General features: G+C 38.9%; 1 protein-coding gene across 3 annotated transcripts in view; it reads right to left on the reverse strand.

Moving 5' to 3' along the window:
• Window positions 1-23,562, reverse strand: part of ANKRD42 (ankyrin repeat domain 42) — a gene marked incomplete at its 5' end in the record, with an annotated part of 47,540 nt that overhangs the window by 7,467 nt on the left and 16,511 nt on the right. For 2 of the 3 annotated variants that reach the window (XM_014586451.2, XM_014586450.2), the window contains 8 exon segments: window positions 1,465-1,609; window positions 3,291-3,417; window positions 5,704-5,876; window positions 11,015-11,120; window positions 14,180-14,305; window positions 16,390-16,590; window positions 19,209-19,344; window positions 20,888-21,007. In XM_014586451.2, coding sequence (XP_014441937.1) covers window positions 1,465-1,609; window positions 3,291-3,417; window positions 5,704-5,876; window positions 11,015-11,120; window positions 14,180-14,305; window positions 16,390-16,590; window positions 19,209-19,344; window positions 20,888-21,007 — 1,134 coding nt within the window. 3 annotated transcript variants of the gene reach the window in all.

Below are 23,562 nucleotides of genomic sequence, written 5' to 3' on the forward strand. Positions count from 1 at the left end.
ATATATATATATGGGCAGATCAAATGTCATACAATAAGATAACATGTGAAAAACCTTAGTAAAGATAAAGGATTATACAATTGCTAGTTTTTATTACTGTAATCTGAGCCAAAGGATGCTATAACAACTTCTATACTGGCTTTCTTTTGCTTTTAAAACTACTTTTTGTAGGACTAAAGGTTTCTAAAATGAATTCCATTCAAAGAACTTTATTTTGTTATTTTGAATATTAAAATATACATACTCTCCAGCTGCCTTAGAAATATTTTCTTCTTATACAGTAAAATAACACTACACACTTATGAACCAAGCTAGTGTTCTCACATAGACAGATAGATATAGATATATTGGGCTATTGGGAAAGTCATGATGCATTTTTACATAGAAAAACATAGATAAATACGTCATGACCTTCCCAATGACCTAATAGATACATGTATATATGTTTGCATGTATGTATATATGTTTGTGTGTATGTACACATTCACACACACACACACACACACACATATATATAGTCTTAGTCTACTATTGTGTTACTAACAAAAATATCTGAGACTAGGTGATTTATAAAGAACAGAAGTTGAGACCAGCAGGTGGTATAGTGGTTAAGGCCCTGGACTTTCACATGGCCAACTGCAGTTTGAGTTCCAAACCTGGCAGCTTACTTTCTTAATTTCTCTTCCTTTCTCTCTGGTGAGCACGCATGCCCTATATCAAATTTAAAAATAATATTAATAAATAGTTCTTTTTTAAAAAAATAGAAGTTGTGGGTCTACAGATGGCGTGGTGGTTAAGGTGCTGGACTCCCACTGACCCACCACAGTTCAAGTACCAGATCTGGAGACTTGAAAATCATTCCTGGCATGTGTGCATGAAAATCATCCTGAGAAGAATGGAGGAAAAGGAATTGCAGTGTGGCCATCCTTCTGGAGGGTCAGTTCTCACTTTCCCTCTGTCTCTGGCAAGCAAATGCACCCTATGACAAAATCCGAAAAAGAAAACAATAGAAAATGTTTGGCTTACAATTCTGGTTGTTTGACTTACAATTCTGGAAGCTTGAAAGTCCAGAGATATAGGGCTGGCATCAGGAGGCCAACCTCCAATGTTATGTCACTATATGGCTGATGAAAGCAGAGAGAAGAGCAGGTGCATGCAGGAAAGAGAGCTGGGGATAGCCCTCTTCGTTTAATAACAACCCACTCTTGTGGGAACTATTATTACTCCTTCTCACAAGAGCTGTACACCACTGTCTTGTGGTGCAAGGCAGTATTAATCTATTCATGAAAGGAGGCCTCCAAGATCTAAACATGGCCCATTAAGCCTCATCTCTTAAAGGTTTCACCACCTTCCAATGACCTAACCCTGGGGACCAAATTCTAATACATGAGCCTGGAGGGAGACAAAACATTATCTAAACCCAATTATTTGAGAAAAAATAAAACTTATTTGAAAGATACCAACCATAGCCACAAAGTTGGGTAACTGGATTTTTTCCTGTGCTTCTCTGAGTTGATCCACCTCGGCTCGATATTCATCCAGCTGACATTCTAATTTTTCTCTACGTAGTCGTTCATATTCCAGCTGGCCCTGTAGTTCTTTGATGGTCCTGTTAAAACAATTTTTTTCATCAATCTTCAATGTCAACTAGCAATTATCTTTGGAAATAATGGCATTGAGGGGCTATGAATCAACACCATCCTAGGTACTAGGGATATAGTAGTGAACAAAACTCAAAATCTAGGCTCCGGCAGGTGATGTACTGGTTAACTATGCTAGACTCCCACATAGCTGACTATTGTTTGAGTCCCAGACCTGGCAGCTTGCTTTTTCACTTTCTTTCTCTCTCTCTTTCTCTCTCTCTCTCTTTCTCTCTCTCTCTCTCTCTCTCTCTCTATCTCTCGCACTCTCTCACTGTCCGTCTCTGGTCAAATTTTAAAAATAAGTAAATAAATAAAGTTAAATAAAATAATTCTTTAAAAAAAGAAGTCAAAATCTGCCCTCCTGGGCCTACATTAGAAGAGAAAGAAGACAAACAGTATACAAAATAAGTAAAATAGGGGCCGGCAGGTGGCATGGTAGTTGAGGACGCTGGACTCACACATCGCCAGCCATGGTTTGAGTTTTAGACCTGGCGGCTTGCTTTCTCTCTTTCTCTTTCTCTCTCTCTCTCTCTCTCTCTCTCTCTCTCTCTCTCTCTCTCACTGTCCCTCTCTCTCTCACTGTCCCTCTCTGGTCATATTAATATAAATAAATAAAAATAATTATTTTAAAAAAGAAAAAGAAAATAAGTAAAATATATATTAGAAAGTGATAAATGCTAAGAGGAAAAAAATAAAGCAGAAAAGAGTAATATAAAATATGGTGGAGGTGGGGGGTCAACACTTCTACACAGTGGCTGGGGAACACCTTACTGAGAAGGAGGCTTCAGAGTCGTTGAGGAAATAAGAGATATAACCATGGAGACACTGGTGGTACAACACTACAAACAGAGGGAACAAGTGCAAAGGACCTAAGTAGGAAGTGTGCCTGGTGATATATTTCTCATAGAGTGTCAGTTTGCAAGATGAAAAGAGTTCTGGAGATTAGTGGCACAATGATGTGAGTATATTTAACATTACTGAATGCACATTTTAAAATGGTTAAGATGATAAGTTTTAGGTTATATCTATTCTATCACAATTTTTTTTAAATCTTGGGGCCACCAGGTGGCACAGTAATTAAGGCACTGGACTCTCTCACATGGCCAACAATAGTGTGAGTCCCGGACCCGGTGGCTTGAAACTCACATCAGATGCATGCCCATGCATGCCCAAAATTGCAAGAGGAAAATGAAGGAAAAGGGAATGCAGTGTGGCCATCCCCCCTGTGAGGCGATTTGTCACTTTCTCTCTGATGAGCACACGTGTCCTACAGCAAAAATCTCCCAAAAGGGGCAAGCAGGTGGTGTGGTGGTTAATGCACTGGACACTCCCACCTGGCTGACCACAGTTCAAGTCCCAGATCTGGTGGCTTGCTTTCTCACTTTCCCTCTCTCTCTCTCTCTCTGTGTGTCTCTCTCTGGTCAAATGAAAATAAAAGTGAATGAACAAATAAAATTAAAATAAATAATTCTTTAAAAAAATTTTAAATCGCTCAAAAAAAAAATCCTAATTTGTTTTCTATCTAGGGGCTTACAAGAAAAACAGGATGGAACCCAACACTCAGGCAGGGTTGATGATCAGCAAATCTTCACTTAGCATTTAGAGAGATAACTAACAATAAATCATTAAGGTTTTTAAGGGTATTACTTTTCAGACTCCAGCCGTTCTTTCTTCTGCTTTAGATCTTCCTCTGTTATCCCTCCCAGGTGTTTATAGTTGCTCTCAGCAATTTCCAGGAGGTGCCTCAATTCTACAATTTTCTTATAAGCTCTCACTGCAAGAGAGTTAGTTCCAATACGTTCAATTATAAATATAACACTGAACTAAGCCACTGTCCTGCTGGCTTCTAGTCAATCTAATTACATGTTCCATTGAGAAAAAGAAGCACTCTCAATTTTACTCGCTAACTTGAAGCATTTTAATGTTTAGCCATTTGTATGGACTGATGGGTCTCTCAAAAGTTCATATGTTGGGACCAGCAGTTAGCATAATGGCTATATCGCTGGACTCCCATGTAGTCGACTGTGGTTTGAGTCCCAGACCCAGTGGCTTAAACTCATATCGGGCCCATGTGCATGAGTACCCATGATCCCGAGAGAAGAATGGAGGAGAAGGGATTGCAGTATGGCCATCCCCCCTGGGGGATGATTTCTCACTTTCTGTCTCTCTGTCTTTCTCTTTCTGGCAAGCGCACATGCCTTATAGCAAAAACCTCTCCAAAAAAAGAAAAAAAATTCATATGTTGAAGCCCTAACCACCGAAACAATGGTATTTGGAGATGGACTCATGGGAAGGTAATCAGGATTTGATGACATGGGTAGAATCCTGGTATCAAGAGATAAGTACGTTACAAAAAAGAGACAACAGAAAGCTTGCTCACTCTCTCTCCCCACCATGTGAGGACACAGCCATATCAAAGACAGAATAATGCCCCCACAAGAAGCCAATCCCAACAGACTTTGGTATGGGACTTCTAGCTTCCAAAACCATGAGAAAATAATTTTCTGTTTAAGCTACCCAATGCATTTTATTATGGCAGCTCAAGTACACTAAGATACTACTTAATGGAAAGAGATTATTCTTCAGGGAATAATCATGAAAATTAAGTCTTTGATATATATCTCCATAAAGCAATTAGTATGAAAAAACTGTAAAAACTACAAAACTGTTTTAGAAAGTCCCACTAACAAATATGGTAGTTTATTAATCTTACTGCTATACAACTTAAGCAGATGATCAACACTTCCACAGCTTTTAAAATTTTTGCTATATTAACCTGACAAATACTATTTGTACATATTTATGGAATACAATGGGTATTTTGATAGTATACCATGTAAATTCCCAAAACCAGGATTCCTTATGATGCACTGACATAACCCTTAACCTAGGGCTGTATACACAATATATATTCAAACATATGTTGAATAAATAGAATGTCTTCCTTATCCATTTTTCCTACCTAAATTCTGGCTATACTTCAAGGTGAAGTCCAAATGCCACTTCTGAAAAGTCTTTACTGCTACTCTATCCTCAGTAAATAGTCCTTTAAAACTCGCTACCATTCACCTGGCTGCCCAATCCTTGATTGCCTTCATTCTCTACCACCACACATCAAAAACCATAAGCAAATCCTATCAACTTCTTCAAAATGCACTCAAATCTCTCCATTTCTTACTATCTCCATCACCTCCACTGTAATCCAACCATAATCAACTCTGTCCTGAACTAAGGACAACCCCCTAACTGCTCTCTCTGCTCCTTTTCTTGCCCTGTGAAGGGAAACAAGCTTTCCACAACACTGGAAGTAGGGGCAAAACTACTCAAGGCTAACTGGATCCTGATCTGGCTTTTTTCCTCAGCATCCTCTTGATAAAATATGGTTAGACTGTGCTAAGTTTGGTTTAATAACTAAGAAATATATATAAGTATTACCTTAAAAGGAAATATATAGGTTGTTAGTGGAACGGTGATTTAAAAAAAAAAATCCTCTAGAAAAGCAAAACAAGAATAGAGATTTCCTGTATCATTTGTATCAAGGACTCTAGGAGCCAGGTAATCTATGCAGATATACTACATCTGCTCTCATACACTTTACTTTAGTATCTTTGGCAAATTTAGATTATATCAGGAACTTAATCCAAGCTTCTATAGGTAGTGAGTACATTCTTCTACCTGATGTAGAATCCACCTGAAATATTATGCTCTTCTCCACCCATTACCTACCCAACAGCTACAGTGATACTATTTATAGACACAAAACAGATCCCATCATTCTCCACCAATGGCTATTTACAATAAAATCTGAATCGAAAATCCACCTGAGTATTTTTTTTTCTTTCATTTAACTTTCCCCTCTTTTGAGATGGAGACTATGTCTTACATTTCTTCATATGTTCAACAACCCCTAGTACAAAAATTTGTATTCAGTCTGCTCCCTCAAAAAATATCTATTTTACTTTGTAGACAGTAATTCTTTATAGGATAATTTTCAAATTTGTGGTTAAAACTTGCTGTGGTATTTGTGAAGGATAAATTGCAACAGAGATAACATACTTACTTCTGGCATCTGTTTTATCCGACTCACTGAGACATAAATCATCCTTAGCATCAGTGCTTCCCTCAACACCATGTCTTATAAAAAACTTCATATCATTTTCATCAATTTCATTCTCATCTATTTCATATTTCTGTAGCCCCTCTAACAGCTTCACTGCCGCCAAATGGGCAAACCTGTGGAGAAAAAAAAATCAATATCAACCAGTTGCACCATCTTCTTCCAATCAAAACTGCAATTTGCATTTAACTTAGGGGATTACACTTTACAGTATGCAACCAACCCACCTATCAGTTGAAAGCAAAATTATATCTGAAAGTCAGTAACAATTTGATGTATATTCAGCTATGTGAAAAACTCAGCTACTGAACACTAAGTCAAATATTCACAGTGAAGACTGATTTCATTTTTTGTTTTCTTTTGGTTTTGGGGGGGGATTTTTTGTCTTTTTTTTTTATTTTTTCGGCTTTCCGCACACTGACATAGAGGTAAAAGAAAATAACTGAAATTTAAATGTCAAAGAACTTTTAACAATTAAATCCACAGTTGTATACATTTATCTTACTCACATGTCAGTTAAAAACTCCCAACTATTATGAAACAGGACAAATTACATCACTAAAGAACCAAAAACTAGAAAAGAATTTCATAAAAAATATATCCAACTATGAAAACTATTGTTCTCTTGGTGTCTTCACATCCTTCTCTTGTGTGTACTTATGTACAACATGTTGTTCCCATGGATGAATGTGTCCCCATACTTATTCTTCAGCTGACGGTTCACGTACTCTTCTGTCTGCTCCAGGGTATGTTCATGTAGCCGTCCAAGCAAGCCAGGATCCTTCAATAATCCACGCCAGAATTTAATTTCACTACAATTGGCCATCCAATAATTTGCTTAAGAAGTCACTGGGGATTTACTTCCACAGACTCTTTTTTTTTTTTTTGAGGTTTTTGTTATAGGGCGCATGTGCTCGCCAAAGAGACAGAGAGAGACAGAGAGATAAAAAGCAAGAAATCACCCCCCAGGGGGGATGGCCACACCGTAATCCCTTCTCCTCCTTTATCCTCTTGGGAGCTTGGGCACGCACGCACATGCGCCTGGCATGAGTTTAAGCCACCGGGTATGGGACTCGAACCATGGTCGACTACTTGGGAGTCCAGTAACACAGCCATTACGCCAACTTCTGGTCCCCCCACAGACTCATTTTAACAATCCTCAAAGCCCGGCTCCAAAACCCTTGAAGACTGATTTCTTAATTTTTATTGGCAAAAATACTCTGAGAGAGGAGACCCAATATCAAAAGAATATCTAGTATACTTCCAAAGTGTTCACTGCTGCTCTACTGAATAGAAAACCCAGAGCTACCCTACTTGATTACCTGAACTTGCTGCCTTTTGTAGCCTACTTTAGACTGTAAAATTAGTTTTAGATCTAGTTGTAGGTCAACTATATTTTTAGACTCTTTGATCTTCATCCTTCCTCAGTCCAAAGTACTTAGCATAATAAAGATTTTTTTCCATCAGGACCAGCAGTTAGCGTAATGGCTATGTCACTGGACTCCCACGTAGTCGACCGCGGTTTGAGACCTGGACTCGGTGACTTAAACTCACGCCAGGCGTGTGTGCGTGCATGCCCAAGATCCCAAGAGGAGAATGGAGGAGAAGGGATTACGGTGTGGCCATCCCCCCTGGGGGGTGATTTCTTGCTTTTTATCTCTCTGTCCCTGTCCCTCTGTCTTGCGAGCGCACGCGCCCCTTTAGCAAAAACCTCTTCAAAAAAAAAAAAAAAGATTTTTTCCATCCTTTTTTTTAGATTTATTTAATTATTTAAATCCATTTGTCATTATTATTTTTTAATTTGACCAAAGAGAGACAGACAAAGAGAGAAAGGGAAAGCAAGAAAGTCACCAGGTCTGGGACTTGCACTGCAATCAGCCGTGTAAAAATCCAGCACCCTCAACACTATGCCATCTGCCGGCCCCTCCCATCCACATTTTCTTTTTCTTTTTTTTAAGGGAGATTTTTGCTATAGGGTACTTGTGCTCACTGGAGAGACAGACAGAAAGCAAGAAATCACCCCCTGGGGAGTGGCCACACAGCAATTCCTTTTCCACTATTCTCCTCTTGGGATTTTGGGCACACACGCACATGTGAGTTTTAAGCCACTGGGTCCAGGACTCGAACCATGGTTGACTATGTGTGAGTCCAGTGACATAACCATTACACCATCTGCTAGTCCCTTAATCCACATTTTGTATTCTCTTTGCTCTTCCCAACAACTCTACCAAGTTCCAAGTAATATACTCTTGATTTTGGAATTGTGATTGCATGTAATCTGCCTACTTTTCCCACAATTTTGCTACTTGAAATAGAGCTTAATACTTTCTCTTAGGACACAGAAAATTACTTGGTAAAAACAAAAACCTCAAATCCTATATTTTCCCTGTACTTACATAACCACATATATATCCTTACCTTTCACCAAGTGCTATAAATCATTAAAGATATAGTAATAAATATATAAATATATGTAAGAGTCATAAGATAACAGAAGTCATTATCTCCACTACTAGGTTGTAACTGAATAGCTATCACTTACAGAGTGCTTGCTTTATGTCAGATTCAAAGTTACCTCTATAATAACCCTACACTGAGACCTAGTATTTTGTTAGAAGAATGAGAAAGAAGTATGAGCTAAAATTTGGATAACTCTAAATACATACTTGCTGCTTAATAAATATGACTAATAGACAAATAGATCAATATACAAAATAGAAAGACAAGAAATAAGTATGCATGTGTGTATGTATATATGTGTGTATATATATGTGTATATATATATGTATACACACATATACATATATATACATATACATACATATACATATATATATGTATACGTGTGTGTGTGTGTATATATATATATATATATGAGAGAGAGAGAGAGAACTGATTTGACAAAGGCACCAAGGTAGTAGAGAAAGGACAGCGTTTCTAACAAATAATGCCTAAGTAATTGGCTATCTATATGTAAAAAAAATAATGTAATTGAATCCATACCTCATACCAAATACAGAAATCAATTCAAAATAAATCATAGATCTCAGTATGAAACCCAAAACTATACAACCTCTAGAAGAACATACAGAAGAAAATCTTTGCACCTTTCTCTTATTTCACTATGTTTACACAAAAACCTGGACATGAATGTTTCTTGAAGTTTTATTCATCATCACCAAAAAATCAATATAATAAAATGCCCTTCAAAAGGAGAGTAGTGGATGATCAAACTATGGGATACTATGGAATATTTTTTTTTTTCTTTTTGAAGAGGTTTGTGCTATAGGGTGTGTGTGCTCGCCAGAGAGACAGAGAGGCAAGAAATCACCCCCTGGGTTGGATGGCCACGCTGCAATCCCTTCTCCTCCATTCTCCTCTCGGGATCTTGGGCATGCACTCACACATGCCTGGCGTGAGTTTAAGCCACCTGGTCCAGGACTCGAACAGTGGTCAACTATGTGGGAGTCCAGCGACATAGCCATTACGCTAACTGCTGGTCCCACTATGGAATGTTTTGTATAACAGAATACTACTCCGCAATAAGGAAATGAACTAATCCACATGGAAAAATCTTAAAATAGTTATGTTAGGTGAAAGAAGTCAGATATGTGAGTATATATAATATTATTCTGTTTATATAAAGCCCTAGACAATGTAAAATAATCTACAGTGACAAAAAGCATATCAGTGTTTTCTTAGGGAAAAGACACAGGGGAGCAATGGAAGGGAGAGCAAGAACAGTGTAGCAGGAAACTTTTAGAAGAGATGAATATGTTTACTGTCTTGATTATGGGAGTATACAAACATCAAAACTCATCAGTTCATACCATACAAATATATATACTTTACTATATATCATTTACACCTTGATAAAATTTTTTTAAAAAAATAAACCTGAATTCATAATGATCCCAGGTATATGGTACAACAAAATCACACTCCAAGTGTCAAAGAGATCCCACAGGTAAAATTTTTTAAAACATGAGCTCGCAAACAAAAACTACATGGCAATTCAGTGAATGACTGGGTATTAGCATCCTATCAAGCTCCATCTGCCACTGTTGGCACACACTCCTATATTAGATTCAAGTAGTTCTGAACCACATGTGGTTCTTCAAATATACAAGGTGTTACCTTACAATACTGCCTCCTTCAAGTGGCAGCATAAATGGTGCTTCTTCAAAAATCAAAAAAAAAAGTTTTCCCTGATCTCTATCTGTAGTTTCCTTCATAATTCTTTATTTTCTCAAAGATTTGCTTAATTTATTATTTTTTTTAATTTGCTTTAGGGCACATGCACTCATGAGAGAGAAAGTTTTAAGAGAGCAAGCCACCAGGTCCAGCACTCAAACTACAATAGGCCATGTGAGAGTCCAGAGCCTCAACCACCATATCGCTCACTGACCTCCTCCTTCATAATTCTTACCATCTATCTGTATTAATGTTTCTCCTTCACAACTTTCAAACTGGAATCGTGGGCATTTTTTCTCCTATATTCTTACTGTACTTTATACATACCATAAAATATGGTATAGTTATTATAATTAATAGAATTTTGTTTGTATATTTGTCTCTCCACAAGACTTAGTTTCTTGATTAGAGAAATTGTGTTTTCTTATCTTTGCAATCCTAATACTAACCACAGTACCTGAAACCTGGTAAATACGAGGATTGTTGAATCAAAGAACAACCAAATGAACAAATGGCTGAACTACATACTCCTTGAGGGCCTGACCTGAGTGAGCTGGTGGCATTTAATAAAGGACATTAAGTTTAATTCAAATGTAGATATCAAGATATGTTTCAAACCCATGTGATTTCTCTGTCTGTTTTCTATGTTGATTACTGATTTTTATGAAATGAGTGTTTTTCAGCAGGGTGCGACAGGTTTTTTGGGTATAACAATTCATTGTGCAGCACTGTTCTCAGCACTGCAACATACTAAGTGATCCTGAATTTGACCGTGTTAAGTGTCAGTGAGGCTCTCTGACAACTGTGACAACCCTCCTCCACATTTCCAAATTCACCTCCCAGCAGGGGAAGGGATGATACTACCAACCATTGAAAATCACTGCTTCAGAGAGAAGAGCTAATATAATGTCAAATGTCAAGTCAGCTTGAAAACTGTCACTTCACCTGGGATTAAGTCTTCTAAAACTCCATTAAGTCCTCAGAAATTTCTGAGTACAAGAGAATACATGTAAAACCTTTAAAAACAAAAGAAAGCAGCAAAGCAGATAGGAGTCTATACCTCTTAGCCACATCACTGGGTTTCTCCCCTGCTGTGTTGGTAATATTACTGTCTGCTCCCATTTTAATTAACCACTGTAAACACTCTATGTGGCCTTGTCCAGCAGCTGTAAATAAATAAACAAACAAATAAATAAATCACACATGAAAAGTTATTGTTACTTGTAACAATTTTAGAAAATTTTATACAATACCATCATAAGAATATCTTCTTAAATACTGATTCTTCCAGTAACCAATAAAAGTAAGTTGTGCAGATGTCATTTATTTATTTAACATCACACAGCTAGTATGTATTAGATTTGAAACTTGTCTGCTATTACAGTTTCTAACCAGTCTTGTATATAAAAATCCCTCTAGCCATTTCCTCCCCCCCACACACACACACACAGCTTATCTACTGAGCCAAAATTAAAACAAAAAGAAGAAAGTAAATAGACTGCCAAAATGTGGGAAATGTGAACTACAAGGAGATATCATTTTTCACTTGCCCAATTTGGGTACACCATACAGATGGTCCCCAAGAAAAGGCTAGTCAATAAGAATGCCCCTTTTCTAGTTGTCGCCACTTATAACTCCTCTATCATCTGACTCATCCCTGGCCCCGGGAGTCCTCGATGGACAGATACCAAGGAAGGGGGTAAAAAGTAATCTCTTTTGGTTCCTCCTCAATTTCACCTTCACATCCTCTAACAATGGCCACAGTCCAGACACCCTAATGTTATAGATCAGACTCTAGCACCTTCTTCCAGATCCTTAATTTTCATCTCAGTTCAAATGGTGAAGAAATGCCTAGGATAGACTGAAAACCAACATGTAACAATGAAACTTCCTTTAATTTACTGTTCCTGTGTGAACACCATGAAGTGAGCCTATTTTTCACTACTGTGTCTAAATGGCATCCCACAAACTCATTAACAATAAAAACTAGTTATACCTAGAATATGAAATGGGGGCTGTGACAGATGTATTATGGGCTGAATTGTGCACTCCCCTGCCTTCAAAAATTCCTATGTTGAAGTCTTAACCCCCAGTACCTCAGAATGTGACTATGTTTAAAGACAGGACCTTTAAAGAGGTAGTTAAAATAAGCTGACGTCAAGCCAGCAGATGGTGTGGTGGTTAAGGCACTAGATCCTGTATGGCCAACTCTGGTTCAAGTCCTGGACCCTGCAGCTTGAAAAACATTCTGGGAGCATGTGCATGCATGCCCAAAATCCCAAAAGGAAAATGGAGAAGGGACTGCATGCAGCATGACTATCCCTCCTCTCAGGAGGTGATTTATTTCTCTCTCTCTCTCTCTCTCTCTCTCTCTCTTTCTCTCCAGTGAGTGTGTGTACACTATGGCAAAATCCAAATAAATAAATAAAAATAAAAGGGGGTCCAAATCCAATATGAAGAGTATCCTTATATAATAAGAGGAGGAAATCAGGACTCAGATATATTGGTGTACAGAATAAAGACTATGGTGAGAAAGTGGTCATCTGTCAGCCAAAGACAGAAGCCTTCAGAAGAAACCAAGCCTGCTGACACCTTGATCTTGGACTTTTAGCCTCCAGAACCATGCAAAAATAAATTTCTGTTATTTAAGCAATCCAGTCTGTGGTATTTTGTTACGTCAGCCATGGTAAACAAATGCAAGGCTTTGCTCCAGGGCACCACATTATAAACACACACGCACACATGCACACACAAACATTTTTCTATGAGAGAGCTCATGGGATGGAGAAAGAGCATGATAGAGAAAGACACATATTTTTTTTTTCCCACAAGGTCTCATGTCATAATCCTCCTATCCTGGACGAACACTGTACAAAGTATGTACCTGCGACCCTGCCTAACTGGAAGGTGAGGGCAGAGGATTGCAACAGTAAGAACCTCTCAAACATATCTTTCTCTCTCTCCCTCCTCCTCCTGTGTTCTCGTTCTCTCTCTCTCTCTCTCTCTCTCTCTCTCTCTCTCAACTCACTCTCATGTTCTCACTCTCTCTAATAAAGAAAAATGATGACCACTATTAAAAAATTCAGCATGATCTGTTGATGACAATGTATATGGTAATTTCTTTGACTAGACTAACATACATGGTATCCATGCTGGGAAAATTCACAGTGTACAAATACATAGTGATGTGTGTATTTTGAATGTAAAAAATAAAAAAATTTCAATTAAAAAATTCAACATGGAGGAACCAGCAGTTAGCGTAATGGCTATGTCGCTGGACTTCCACGTAGTTGACCGCAGTTCACGTCCCAGACCCAGTGGCTTAAAACTCACACTGGGCGCATGTACATGTGTGTCCAAGATCCTGAGAGGAGAATGGAGGAGAAGGGATTGCGGCATGGCCATCCCCCCTGGGGGGTGATTTCTCGCTTTCTGTCTCTCTGTCTCTCTCTGTCTGTCTGACGAGTGCATGCACTCTATAGCAAAAAAAAAAAAAACTAAAAACCTCTCAAAAAAAAATTCAACATGGAAAGAAGGAAATAGAAAAATGGCAGAAATACTGAAAAAAGATTCAAACCTAATGTTCATAAATATTTCTATGGAAGTAAATGTATTTTGGTAGAATAAATGATTTAAAGAAGAAAATTCTGCTACAAATTTTTTCAAGAGCTATCGTTTCTATTTTAGCATGAATTAATTTTGTAGGTCATTTTTAAAATGTTAGTCCTAAGAAATTCGCTAGCAGTTCATTTCACATCTTAGGTAACATGCCAATGTCACAACAGAAACTGCATTAGGATTAACCTCAAATGTGATAATGTGTGTTGGGGACCAGCAGGTGGCATGGTGGTTAAGATGCTGGATACTCCCACATGGCCGACCAAGGTTCGAGTCCCGGACCTGGCGGCTTCCTTTCTCCCTGTCCCTCTCTCTCTCTCTGTTGTCTCTCTCTGGTCGAATTAAAATAAATGAATGAATAAATAAAATAAAATAAATAATAATTTTTTTAAATATGATAATGTGTGAATGTCTGGCATCAAAAAGGAATATTACACTTAAGTTGAAAATTAAGCATTCTGTTTGTCATATAATAAACTGATGTTTGCTAGAACACCAGAGAAAAGTTTAGTCTTAATGCATTTCTGATGAATAATACTTTAAAAAGCAAGTAACTCAACAGCAATATATCAGAACTGAAAATAAGGCACGAATCATAATAACTCACCTTTATGCATAGGAGCTGATCCACTGTCATCACGCTCATTAATATTGATTACTCCATCTTCTACTAATTTCTTAAGCATTTCCAAATCACCCTTAAAGGCAGCCATATGACCTGGAAATGCTAAAGCTATGAATAAAAAAGTTTGGCATTTTGGTAAACACAAGAGTGTATTCTCTTCCCTCCCTTAAACTGTTTTACATTTCAGGTTTCTATAATATCTCAAGTATGAAGCTATTGCATCAGTTGATGCAACAACAAGTAATAAAAATAAAATCATAAAATAGAATTATTACTAATTGTGCTACTCTCTCTCCCCTCAGGACTTCAAACACATTAGAAGAATTGTACCAGAACTATTCTTAGCCATATTCTTTTTTTCTCATGCCACTGCAAAACACAAGGGGGTATGGTCATTTCAACACTTTATATAAAACACACTAGGTTTTCAAGGCCTGTATTTGCACAGATTACTTGTGCCCTCTCTGCTTGTAAAGAAGCAAAGAAAGCAAAACATACTAGAAGTAGATGTGCAAACACACAAAGTGAAAATCTGCTGCTTTGCACCTAGAAGGTACTTGATAAAAAAAAAATACATACGCAGGCAGGCAATTCATAGAAAACTTTGAATAATCAACAACTTTTTAAAAGGACAATCAATGTCATTAGTAATCAAGAAAAAGCAAATAAATACATAAAGCCTTTCACACCCAATCAACTTGTAAAAATTTTAAAGTCTAACAATATTGAATATTGTATTTCTCTAATTCTTCACCCAGCACTGCCGAATGAAGTATAAATTTCTACAACCACTGTGGTAAAAAATGTAGCAATACCTTTTACTTGAAGATGGTTTCCAACTATTTACAAAAACTCTTTGCTAAAAGAAAAGATGAGAGGCCAGCAGGCAGTGGGGTGGTTAAGGCTCTGGACTCTCACATGGCCGACCACAGTTCAAGTCCTGAACCTGGTGGCTTGCTTTCTCACTTTCCCTCTCTCTCCCTGTTTTTCTCTGGTGAGCTCATGTGCCCTACAGCAAATTTTAAAAATATATAATAATAATAAATAAAATTAAATACATATTTAAAAAAAAAAGGAAAGCTGAGCTCTTAACTATGAGACATCAGAGAAGACACGCAGGACCTTTAGTGTGCCATACAAATATTAGCATTATCTATGTGGGCTATGAGTTAATGGTAGAAAAGCCCATCTTTGAAGAAAGTTGTAGGGACCATCAGATGGTGTAATAGATACGTTGCTGGACTCCCACTCCCTCTCAACCGTGGTTTGAGTCCCAAACCCAGTGGCTTAAAACTCATGCCAAGTGCGTGTGGGCTTATGCCCAAATCCTGACAGGTGATTGGAGGAGGAGGGATTCTGGCATGGCCATTCTCCTGGGGGTGACTTCTCACTTTCCTTCTCTCTGTCTCTCTCCAGAAATAGCATATACTCTATAGCAAATTTAAAAGAAAATGAATAATATAAATAGTGCACATTATGTTAGTCTCTATATATACAGATTTTTTTAAGTTTATGTATTTACTTATTGAGAAAAAGATGGACATGGACCCCTGACCCACCTCACTATGCTACAACTCTCCCTACAGCCATCCAGCTGGCCTGGATTGCAGGTACACCCCTGCTCATGTGCCCTACAGCATGCCCAGGGTAATCTTTCAGACGAATCTAGGATCTGAACCCATGCTTTCCCATCTGGCTGCATGCAGTATTGCATAGTGCACCCCACCACCTGCATCACTGTGACTGAGCCTTTTTTTTTTTTTTCCTTCAGTTTGCTATAGGATGCATGCACTTACCAAAGATAAATACAGAGAGAAAAGGAGAGAGGGAAAGTAAGAAATCTTCCCCCGGGGGATGGCCATGTCACAATCCCTTTTCCTCCATTCTCCTCTCGGAATTTTGGAAACACATGCACGCAGTATGGTTTTCAAGCTGCCAGGGCCAGAATTCAAACTGTACAGTCAGCCAGGTAGGATTCAGATATCTCTTAACCACCATACCACTGGCTGGCCCTCCTAATCTATTTCTGTTGTGTAAGATATTTCATAATAAAGAATCTGGATGAATGTGTGGACAACAATATATAACAAATCTGACTATGGCATTTGCCTTATAACTACTGTCTTTTCTTTTTCTACTGATTCTATGTATATTATCATTAAGATCATATTACATGCTGGTTTATTACTTACTTTCCTGCTCTTCGGGGTCATTTGTTTCATATTCAACCCCCTGGATAAACTGTAAAATATTCTGCTTGAAGAACCTCTGGGCCAGGTCCTGTACATTTTCTCCATTATCATTGAAGGCTTTCAGGGCTTGTGCTGCACTACTCATTCTACTGAGTAGAAATTTAAAACAGGGAAGGTGCCCCTCCATGGCTGCTAAGTGAACTATAGGTAAAATAATAATAATTTTAAAAATCAAAATTAAAATAACTTGAAAAAGAAATAACGTATCAGCCCTCATCTTCATAGAGAGATGATGATCCCTCTCCCATGACAGGGATTAAAAGAAAATAGACCTTTTTCCCAGCCTGCATCTCTATAATTATATGAGAAAATTAGTCCCATTATGGCCATCTGCATGGTTTAAGTCCTGAACCCCGCAGCTTGAAAAATCACACTGGGCATATGTGCCCAATATCCCCAGAGGAGACTGAGGGAAAAGGGACTGTGGCGTGGCCATCCCCCAAGGGGGTGCTTTTTCACTTTCCCTCTCTCTCTTTTTCTCTGGCTAGTGTGCATGCCCTATACCAAAAATTGAATACACACACACACATATACACACATATATACATACACACACACGCACACACAGAACCCGATTATCTCTATTTTTGCTGCCTCTACACTGGTCCAACCTATAAAGTAACCTAAATAAGTTCATTAGCCTCCTAACTGTTCTCCCTATTTCTCCCCTGACCATCCTCATATCTTAACAGCAGTTTATTATAAACATAATAGCCAAAATGATCCTCTCAAACATAGTCAAATCATGTTTACTCCTGTGGTCAAAACCTTCCAATGGCTCTCGCAATCTCTCAGATCTTGACATCTATTATTTGCCCCTTCCTTTCTATTCCTGCCACACTGATTCACTGTTACTCAAACACACCAGGCACCCCCTGCCTCAGAAGCTTTACATCTCCTGTTATTTCTTCCTGAAACATCCTTACCCCAGGTATCCATAAGCCTTGTTCCCTCAATTTCTCCAGGTCTTGGTCAAATTGTCTCCTCTCAGTGAAGGCTTTCCTGACTACCCTGTTTTAAATTTTATACCTTCTAATACTCTCTATTCCTCTTTCCTACTCTATAGTTATACAAACACAAATATCTATTTAATATATTGGGTTGACAACTCATGAGGTATTTTTCGTTTTCTACACAAAAACACATCATGACTTTCTGACCACTCAATAATATACATTTTGTTCATTCATGTCACTGTCTGTCTGTCTTCCCCCCTTGCTGCCACATAAAAAGAGATTTTGTCCGTTTCTATTGTTGTGATATCCCCAGCACCTAGAAGAGGGATTGATACAGAGTAGGTACTCAATAAACATATGTCGGATTAAAAATCTTATAAGAGGTTTGAACACAAGCAGTCTAGATCCCAAGGCTACATGCTTAACCTCTATACTATACTATTATGAAGTATACTACACATGGTTATAATTACACATATTAAAGAAACAGAAGTTGCATTTTTAAAATTGTTAGATGGTACATGCACTTGCCAGAGAAAGACTAAGACACAGAGAGAGAGAGGGAACAGGAGAAAGAACCCCTCAATGGGGTATGGTCATGCTACAATCTTCTCTCCTCCATTTCTACATCCTGTTAGGATTTGGGGCATATATCCACACACTGCCGGTATGTTTTTGGGTTTATTTTTTTTTTAGGACATTTTTGCTATAGAGCACGTGCACTTGCCAGAGAGACAGAAAGCGAGAAATCATCCCCTGGGTGGATGGCCATGCCACAGTCCCTTCTCCATTCTCTTCTCTGGATCTGGAGCAAGCACACACACATGCCCAGTGCGAATTTCAAGCTACCAGGTCCTGGACATGAACCGCAGTGGACCACTATGGGAATTGAGCAACGTAACCATTACACCATCTGCTGGTTCCCCCAGCATATTTTTCAAGCTGTCAGGGCTGGGATTCAAACCACAGTCAATTATGTAGGATCTGGCTCCCTTAACCACTAGGCAACAAGACCAGCCCTAAAATTTTATTTTTTAAATTAACAAATTAAAAAGTGCTTTAAAAAAAGAATGAAAAAAAAAATAAAGTCATTTTCAGATACACAAAAACTGAGAGTTCAAATCAACAAACAGATTATGAAGGTCCAGCATGCAAAGCTAAGAAATCACAGCTTTACTGGGATTCAAGGAGGCTTCAAACAGCAAAATGACTTGATCAGACTTGTCCATATTATTCTGCCTAGACTTCTTTTATGAGTACTTGTTTCTTAAGATACTTTCAGCATATAATTCAATAATCATTTTCATTCCAATCTCACTGTGTTCTATCTTTCTGAATTTCTACAGTGCTGCTTAAAGAAGACAGTGTGTTTAGAACCTTGGGCCAACTGGTCAGTTTGTTGTAGGTTAGACAATTATAGTAGCAAATTAACTCAAATATACTAGTGTCTTCTCTGTAAACTATTTAAAAATCTTTTGAGTTTTCTGTGTGACAAAAAGGTATAGAGTTAAAATGGAATACGAGAGAGTAGATGAAGAAAAAAGCTGGTAGAAGAATAAACCCAAGTTTAATTTTGTCAATTTCTGTTTTGCTGATATGGTTCCTCTCTGGAAAAAAGTCAGTCACACGAGAGGTACATGACATATGCATGCTACAAGATAAAAAAGCATTCATGTCAACATATTTACTACTTGAGTCTTGTGAGGGACTAATAAATGATGACGGTTTAAATTTCTCAAACATGAGCAAATATTTAAAAGTTCACATTAATGAAAAACTAACATATTTGATTTTGTCAAGTACCTGGAAGGTTTCCATTATAGTCCACTTCTTCTATGCCACATCCCCATTTAACGAGAAGTTGCAAACAGCCAAGCCGCCCATGAAAGGCTGCATAATGTACAGGTCTCCATTCTCTCTTATCAGTCACGCTGGGATCCTAGAGGTAGCATTCACAAGCCTCAGTTTCTTTCCATTTAGTAAGGGAGACCTAAGTCTAATAACTTAATTCTGCACACAGAAACTAGTCTTAAGACTATAACCACTGACTTGAACAGATAAGCTACTAATAATATGATTCAGTGAAATGTTATAAACTAGCCTTTCCAAAAAGAACATAATTAGTCACCTAAAATAGTTTATGAAAACGAACTTCACAGGGACCAGCAGGTGGCGTGATGGTTAAGGCATTGGACACATGGCTGACAGTGGTTCAAGCCCTGGACTTGGCAACTTAAAACACAGTAGTGGGGCTGACAGGTAGCACGGTGGTAAAGGTGCTGGACTCCCACATGATGTTTCAAGTCCCAGACCTGGCAGCTTGCTTTCTCACTTTCCCTTTTTGACACTTTCTGGTCAAATTAAAAAATAATAATAAAGGGAACCAGCAGTTAGTGTAATGGCTATGTCGCTGGATTTCCACGTAGTCGACCGCGGTTTGCATCCCGGACCCGGTGGCTTATAACTCATGCCGGGCATGTGTGCATGCGTGCCCAAGATCCCGAGAGGAGAATGGAAGAGAAGGGATTGCGGCGTGACCATTCCCCCTGGGGGGTGATTTCTCGCTTTCTGTCTCTATGTCTCTCTCTGTCTGGCGAGCGCATGCACCCTCTAGCGAAAACCTCTCAAAAAAAAAATAATAATAAACAAAATAAAACAGATAACTATGGTGGGGGGTGGGGGGAGGGACTCACACCAGCACATGTGTGTACATGCCCAAAATGCCCAGAGAAAAATGGAGGAGAGGGAACTGCAGCATATCATCCTGCTGCCGGGAGTCTTCTCACTTTCCCCTTCATCTCTTTCTTTCTCAATCTGGGCAGCCCACACACCCTATGGCAAAAATCTTTAAAAAATCTTTAATCCCAGACCAGTGGATTAAACTCATGCCAGGCATGTGTACCCAAGATCCCAAGAAGAAAATGGAGAAGGGATTACAATGTGGCCATCCCCTCTGGTGGGGAGGGGTGATTTCTCACTTTCTGTGTCCTGTCCCTCTCTTTCTGGCAAGCACATGCACCCCATAGCAAAAATCTCTCTATTAAAAAGAAATAAATAAAAGTAAGGAAGAGGCACAGTTGTAATAGCATGAGTTAGATGCTTCTGATTAGCAGGCTGAGGTCACAGGAGATGTCTGAGTTCTGTTCCCTGCCCACCCTAAAAAGCCAGGCGCAACTGTGTATTCCTGGTCTCCTAATTCCTCAGGAATCTGAGGCAGGAGGATGACGAGCTCACAGCCAGCATGGACAATACAGCAAGACACTATATGAAAGAACCAGATATAATGTCACATGCCTATAGCCCCAAGTACCAAGGAGGCAGGAGGATCACAACACAGCAAGACTAGTCCAAAAAAAATACACAAATATAAATATTCACATTCATGTGCACATGCACACAAACAGTATAAGGAAGAGCTAACCAGAATACCAAATGCTATTCCATCTATCTGACTGTACTTTACATCAGCAGGAGTCCCTCACCACACCACTACGGAGCATGATTTGTAAAGTGAAAGAATGTCCATGAGTTGCAGCAAGGTGCAAAGGAGTGCATCCACGATCATCTTGAGCAGCCAGATTTGCTCCATTGATTATAAGAGCCTAAAACCAGAGAAATGAGAAGTTTACATAATGTAAATGTTAAATCATAAATACAAATACAGAGTATTTAAATGCAAGCAATTTGTTAACCTGTAGCTTAATTATTATATATGCTCTTAAGTATGTGCTACAGGCAAACTGTGAAAAATTCATAGCTAATCTTAAAACATGCCTGAGAGATTTTTTTTACCATTGCCTAGGAGACATTTACAATACCTGATTTTACATTGTGATTTGGCATGCATATACAACTATAAGGCACACTTTATACTATAGCATGAATTAATAACCCCTAAGCAAATACCTTAATACTAAGCCAAAAATCTGAAATTTAAACTTCTACTTCAAAAAACCAAAATCTTGGGGCCGGCAGGTGGCATGGTAGTTAAAGACATGGGACTCCCACATGGCCAACCGTGGTTTGAGTCCTGGACCTGGCAGCTTGTTTTCTCACTTTCTCTCCCCGCCACCCTGGTACACATCTTTGGACAAATTAAAATAAATAAAGTAAAGTTAAATTTTTTTTAATTGAAAAAGGCAAAATCTTGGGACCAGCAGTTAACGTAATGCCTATGTCGCTGGACTCCTATGTAGTCAACCACAGTTCGAGTCCTGGTCCCAGTAGCTTAAACTCATGCCAGGCATGTGTGTGTGTGTGTGTGTGCCCAAGATCCTGAGAGGAGAATGAAGGAGAAGGGATTACAGCATGGCCATCCCCACTGGGGGGTGATTTCTCGCTTTCTGTCTGTCTCTCTGTCTCTCTCTGTCTTCCTGGTGAGCACACACACCCTATAGCGAAAACCTCTCCAAAAAAAGGCAAAATCTTCATTTATTTTATGAGAGAGAAAATGAGAGAGAGAGAGAGAGAGGTACCCTCTTAGAATCTGATCACACTGTGAGCCCCCAACCTCTCTTCTAGCAAGCCAGGATTGTAGGTGCACATGCATACCAATGTGTTTCAGGTCACCTGGGAATTTGAACCCATGGTCTCCCATGTGTCTTCAGCACTACAATGTAGCACCTATAGCCTGTGCTACCATGGCTGAGCCAAAAAAGCAATCTCTTATTATCTGGGTTGTGAACTCAATAAAAGGATTTCATTGTTAAAGTACTTTGTTCTAAGCAATAAATCAAGCTTCTAACTATATCTAAAAAAGTTCCATGTGAATTTGTGATTAGCCAAGTTTTTATATGTGAGTTGGATCATATACACAGCATACTCTTCTATAAAATATATAATTTGCTTAAAAGAATTATTAGTTCAAGGATCAGTAGTGAACATAGTGGCTAAGAGGCTGAACTCCCACATGGCCAACCATGGTTCAAGTCCTGGAACTAGTGGCTTGAAACTCACACAGGACGCATTTACATACGTGCTCAGAATCCCAGAATAAGAATGGAGAAGAAAAGATTGTAGCATGGCCATCCTCCCTGGGAGTAAGTAAGATCTCACTTTCCCTCTTACTGTCTGTCTCTCCAGCAAGCGTGTGTGTTCTATGGCAAAAACCTTAAAAAGAAAAAAAAATTAGCCCCGAACAAAACAAGTTATTTTTTGGATATCAACAAATTGATTCTAAAGTTTATATAGAGAGAAAAAAATAAAGAATAGCCAACACTGTATTTGAAGAACAACAAAGTTGAGGACTGATTCTACTGGGCTTCAACACTTACTAAAGGCCCAGCCTCTTTAGAATAGTTGGTAGCATACAGGACGGCAGAGCTAGATGCCACATGCTGACTGCATTGCAAGTCTCCAGCCCAGAGGTCAAAAAATGATGCTAGGTGTACATATGCCCAGGATTCCAATAGGCTAGAGTACTAAAAGAAGGGATTATGTCGCCAGCAGGTGACATGGTGGTTGAGGCACTGGACTTCTCACATGGCCTATCACACTTCAAATCCCAAAACTAGCGGCTTGATTTCCACTTAACCTCTCCCTCTTCTGGCAAAATCATGTGAAATAATAAGTAAGTAAGTAAGTAAGTAAACAATTCTTTTAAGAAATGGGGGGGGAAGGGGGGGATTACAGTGTGACCATGCCTATGAAGAGTGCTTCTCTCTCTTGCTTGTACATGTGCACCCACTCTATCATGAATTTTTTAAAAAGCCAGCTCCATGGCATAGCCATAATGTGCTGCTCAAGAGAAACTATATCTCAGGCCAGCATGTGGCACAGAGGTTAAGGCAGCTGGATCCCACATGGCCAGTTGTGTGGTTTGAGTCCAGTATCCAGCAGCTTCATCAACACACTGGGCACACACAACATTTGAGCTGTGGTTAGCCATGTGGGAGTCCAGAGCCTTAATTACAATGCCACCTACTGACCCCTTGGCCATTCTAAGAGGTGTGTACTATTATCTCACTGAATTGTCTACCTTTTTTTTTTTTGGAGAGGTTTTCCTCTATAGGGCGCATGCACTCGCCAGAAAGACAGAGAGAGACAGAGAGATAGAAAGCGAGAAATCACCCCCCGGGGGGATGGCCACGCCGCAATCCCTTCTCCTCCATTCTCCTCTTGGGATCTTGGGCACGCAAGCACACGCGCCCGGCGTGAG

The sequence above is a fragment of the Tupaia chinensis genome, unplaced genomic scaffold (assembly GCF_000334495.1).
Source record: "Tupaia chinensis unplaced genomic scaffold, TupChi_1.0 Scaffold000139_1, whole genome shotgun sequence".
NCBI lineage: Eukaryota > Metazoa > Chordata > Mammalia > Scandentia > Tupaiidae > Tupaia > Tupaia belangeri.